The sequence below is a fragment of the Conger conger genome, chromosome 16 (genome assembly GCF_963514075.1).
Source record: "Conger conger chromosome 16, fConCon1.1, whole genome shotgun sequence".
Taxonomy (NCBI): domain Eukaryota; kingdom Metazoa; phylum Chordata; class Actinopteri; order Anguilliformes; family Congridae; genus Conger; species Conger conger.
This window is the reverse complement of record NC_083775.1, coordinates 40,567,981-40,572,624: the sequence shown is the minus strand read 5'-3', so window position 1 is coordinate 40,572,624 and position 4,644 is coordinate 40,567,981. Positions and strand designations below refer to the sequence as shown.

The 4,644-nt window shown below is 52.4% G+C and overlaps 1 protein-coding gene across 1 annotated transcript; it reads right to left on the bottom strand.

The window, feature by feature from the left end:
- Positions 1 to 1,113: 1,113 nt before the first annotated feature.
- Positions 1,114 to 1,884, bottom strand: LOC133115440 (uncharacterized; the record flags this gene model as incomplete). Its single annotated transcript, XM_061225355.1, has 1 exon — positions 1,114 to 1,884. A coding segment is annotated over one exon (771 nt), but the record flags the coding sequence as incomplete, so codon positions are not given.
- Between the last annotated feature and the right edge of the window lie 2,760 nt (positions 1,885 to 4,644).

Below are 4,644 nucleotides of genomic sequence, written 5' to 3'. Positions count from 1 at the left end.
TGTTGTGGGGGCTACAGTTGTAGCCAAGGCTTCAGTTGTTGTGGGGGCTACAGTTGTAGTCAGAGCTTCAGTTGTTGTGGTGGCTGCAGTTGTAGTCAGGGCTTCAGTTGTAGTGGTGTCTGACGTTGTAGTCAAGACTTGAGTTGTTGTGGAGGCTGCAGTTGTAGTCAAGGCTTCAGTTGTTCTGGGGGCTACAGTTGTTGTGGGGGCTGCAGTTGTTGTGGGTACTGCAGTTGTAGTCGGGGCTTCAGTTGTTGTGGGGGCTGCAGTTGTAGTCAGGGCTTCAGTTGTTGTGGGGGCTGCAGTTGTAGTCAGGGCTTCAGTTGTTGTGGGGGCTGCAGTTGTAGTCAAGGCTTCAGTTGTAGTGGTGGCTGACGTTGTAGTCAAGACTTCAGTTGTTCTGGGGGCTACAGTTGTTGTGGGGGCTTCAGTTGTTGTTTGAGCTGCAGTTGTAGTCGGGGCTGCAGTTGTAGAGGGAGCTGCAATTATTGGAAGGGCTGCAGGTGTTGTTGTGGCTACAGTTGTAGTCAGGGCTTCAGTTGTTGTTTGAGCTGCAGTTGTAGTCGGGGCTGCAGTTGTTGTGGGGGCTGCAGTTGTAGTCGGGGCTTCAGTTGTTGTTTGAGCTGCAGTTGTAGTCGGGGCTGCAGTTGTTGTGGGGGCTACAGTTGTAGTCAGAGCTTCAGTTGTTATAGGGGCTGCAGTTGTTGTTTGAGCTCTATTTGTAGTCAGGGCTTCAGTTGTAGTTAGGGCTTCAGTTGTTGTGGCGGCTACAGTTGTTGTAGTCGAGGCTGTAGTTGTAGTAGTTGTAGGCGGGGCTTCAGTTGTTGTGGGAGCTGCAGTTGTAGTGGGGGTTTCAGTTGTAGTGGAGGCTGCTGTTGTTGTCGGTGCTGCAGTTGTAGAGGGAGCTGCAATTATTGGAAGGGCTGCAGGTGTTGTTGTGGCTACAGTTGTAGTCAGGGCTTCAGTTGTTGTTTGAGCTGCAGTTGTAGTCGGGGCTGCAGTTGTTGTGGGGGCTGCAGTTGTAGTCGGGGCTTCAGTTGTTGTTTGAGCTGCAGTTGTAGTCGGGGCTGCAGTTGTTGTGGGGGCTGCAGTTGTAGTCGGGGCTTCAGTTGTTGTGGGGGCTGCAGTTGTAGTCAGGGCTTCAGTTGTTGTGGGGGCTGCAGTTGTAGTCAGGGCTTCAGTTGTTGTGGGGGCTACAGTTGTAGCCAAGGCTTCAGTTGTTGTGGGGGCTACAGTTGTAGTCAGAGCTTCAGTTGTTGTGGTGGCTGCAGTTGTACTCAGGGCTTCAGTTGTTGTGGGGGCTGCAGTTGTAGTCAGGGCTTCAGTTGTAGTGGTGTCTGACGTTGTAGTCAAGACTTGAGTTGTTGTGGAGGCTGCAGTTGTAGTCAAGGCTTCAGTTGTTCTGGGGGCTACAGTTGTTGTGGGGGCTGCAGTTGTTGTGGGTACTGCAGTTGTAGTCGGGGCTTCAGTTGTTGTGGGGGCTGCAGTTGTAGTCAGGGCTTCAGTTGTTGTGGGGGCTGCAGTTGTAGTCAGGGCTTCAGTTGTTGTGGGGGCTGCAGTTGTTGTCAAGGTTTCAGTTGTAGTGGTGGCTGACGTTGTAGTCAAGACTTCAGTTGTTCTGGGGGCTACAGTTGTTGTGGGGGATGCAGTTGTTGTGGGGGCTGCAGTTGTAGTCAGGGCTTCAGTTGTTGTTTGAGCAACAGTTGTAGTGGGGGTTTCAGTTGTAGTGGAGGCTGCTGTTGTTGTCGGTGCTGCAGTTGTAGAGGGAGCTGCAATTATTGGAAGGGCTGCAGGTGTTGTTGTGGCTACAGTTGTAGTCAGGGCTTCAGTTGTTGTTTGAGCTGCAGTTGTAGTCGGGGCTGCAGTTGTTGTGGGGGCTGCAGTTGTAGTCGGGGCTTCAGTTATTGTTTGAGCTGCAGTTGTAGTCGGGGCTGCAGTTGTTGTGGGGGCTACAGTTGTAGTCAGAGCTTCAGTTGTTATAGGGGCTGCAGTTGTTGTTTGGGCTCTAGTTGTAGTCAGGGCTTCTATTGTAGTTAGGGCTTCAGTTCTTGTGGGGGCTTCAGTTGAAGTCGGAGCTGCAGTTGTAGTCGGAGCTGCAGTTGTAGTCGGGGCTGCAGTTGTAGTCTGGGCTGCTGTTGTAGTCTGGGCTGCTGTTGTTGTCAGTGCTGCTGTTGTTGTCGGTGCTGCAGTTGTAGAGGGAGCTACTGTTGTTGTAGGGGCTGCAGTTGTTGTTTGAGCTGCAGTTGTTGTGGGGGCTGCAGTTGTAGTCAGGGCTGCAGTTGTAGTGGGGGCTGCACTTGTAGTCAAGGCTTGAGTTGTTGTTGGGGTTGAAGTTGTTGTGGGGGCGGCAGTTGTAGTCAGGACTTCAGTTGTAGTTGGGGGTGCAGTTGTAGTCAGTGCTTTAGTGGTAGTGGGGGCTGCAGTTGTTGTTTGGGCTTCAGTTGTTGTCGGGGCTTCAGCTGTAGTTGGGGCTGCAGTTGTAGTGGGGGCTGCAGTTGTTGTTTGGGCTTCAGTTGTAGACGGGGCTGCAGTTGTTGTGGGGGTTGAAGTTGTTGTGGGACCTGCAGTTGTGGTCGGGGCTTCAGTTGTTGTGGGGGCTTCAGTTGTAGTCGGGGCTTCAGTTGTAGTCGGGGCTGCAGTTCTAGTCGGGGCTTCAGTTGTTGTGGGGGCTACAGTTCTAGTCAGAGCTTCAGTTGTTATAGGGGCTGCAGTTGTTGTTTGAGCTCTATTTGTAGTCAGGGCTTCAGTTGTAGTTAGGGCTTCAGTTGTTGTGGGGGCTACAGTTGTTGTAGTCGAGGCTGTAGTTGTAGTAGTTGTAGTCAAGACTTCAGTTGTTCTGGGGGCTACAGTTGTTGTGGGGGATGCAGTTGTAGTGGAGGCTGCAGTTGTAGTCAGGGCTTCAGTTGTTGTTTGAGCAACAGTTGTAGTGGGGGTTTCAGTTGTAGTGGAGGCTGCTGTTGTTGTCGGTGCTGCAGTTGTAGAGGGAGCTGCAATTATTGGAAGGGCTGCAGGTGTTGTTGTGGCTACAGTTGTAGTCAGGGCTTCAGTTGTTGTTTGAGCTGCAGTTGTAGTCGGGGCTGCAGTTGTTGTGGGGGCTGCAGTTGTAGTCGGGGCTTCAGTTGTTGTTTGAGCTGCAGTTGTAGTCGGGGCTGCAGTTGTTGTGGGGGCTACAGTTGTAGTCAGAGCTTCAGTTGTTATAGGGGCTGCAGTTGTTGTTTGGGCTCTAGTTGTAGTCAGGGCTTCTATTGTAGTTAGGGCTTCAGTTCTTGTGGGGGCTTCAGTTGAAGTCGGAGCTGCAGTTGTAGTCGGAGCTGCAGTTGTAGTCGGGGCTGCAGTTGTAGTCTGGGCTGCTGTTGTAGTCTGGGCTGCTGTTGTTGTCAGTGCTGCTGTTGTTGTCGGTGCTGCAGTTGTAGAGGGAGCTACTGTTGTTGTAGGGGCTGCAGTTGTTGTTTGAGCTGCAGTTGTTGTGGGGGCTACAGTTGTAGTCAGGGCTGCAGTTGTTTTGGGGGCTGCAGTTGTAGACAGGACTTCAGTTGTAGTGGGGGCTGCACTTGTAGTCAAGGCTTGAGTTGTTGTTGGGGTTGAAGTTGTTGTGGGGGCGGCAGTTGTAGTCAGGACTTCAGTTGTAGTTGGGGGTGCAGTTGTAGTCAGTGCTTTAGTGGTAGTGGGGGCTGCAGTTGTTGTTTGGGCTTCAGTTGTTGTCGGGGCTTCAGCTGTAGTTGGGGCTGCAGTTGTAGTGGGGGCTGCAGTTGTTGTTTGGGCTTCAGTTGTAGACGGGGCTGCAGTTGTTGTGGGGGTTGAAGTTGTTGTGGGACCTGCAGTTGTGGTCGGGGCTTCAGTTGTTGTGGGGGCTTCAGTTGTAGTCGGGGCTTCAGTTGTAGTCGGGGCTGCAGTTCTAGTCGGGGCTTCAGTTGTTGTGGGGGCTACAGTTCTAGTCAGAGCTTCAGTTGTTATAGGGGCTGCAGTTGTTGTTTGAGCTCTATTTGTAGTCAGGGCTTCAGTTGTAGTTAGGGCTTCAGTTGTTGTGGGGGCTACAGTTGTTGTAGTCGAGGCTGTAGTTGTAGTAGTTGTAGGCGGGGCTTCAGTTGTTGTGGGAGCTGCAGTTGTAGTGGGGGTTTCAGTTGTAGTGGAGGCTGCTGTTGTTGTCGGTGCTGCAGTTGTAGAGGGAGCTGCAATTATTGGAAGGGCTGCAGGTGTTGTTGTGGCTACAGTTGTAGTCAGGGCTTCAGTTGTTGTTTGAGCTGCAGTTGTAGTCGGGGCTGCAGTTGTTGTGGGGGCTGCAGTTGTAGTCGGGGCTTCAGTTGTTGTTTGAGCTGCAGTTGTAGTCGGGGCTGCAGTTGTTGTGGGGGCTGCAGTTGTAGTCGGGGCTTCAGTTGTTGTGGGGGCTGCAGTTGTAGTCAGGGCTTCAGTTGTTGTGGGGGCTGCAGTTGTAGTCAGGGCTTCAGTTGTTGTGGGGGCTGCAGTTGTAGTCAGGGCTTCAGTTGTAGTGGTGTCTGACGTTGTAGTCAAGACTTGAGTTGTTGTGGAGGCTGCAGTTGTAGTCAAGGCTTCAGTTTTTCTGGGGGCTACAGTTGTTGTGGGGGCTGCAGTTGTTGTGGGTACTGCAGTTGTAGTCGGGGCTTCAGTTGTTGTGGGGGCTGCAGT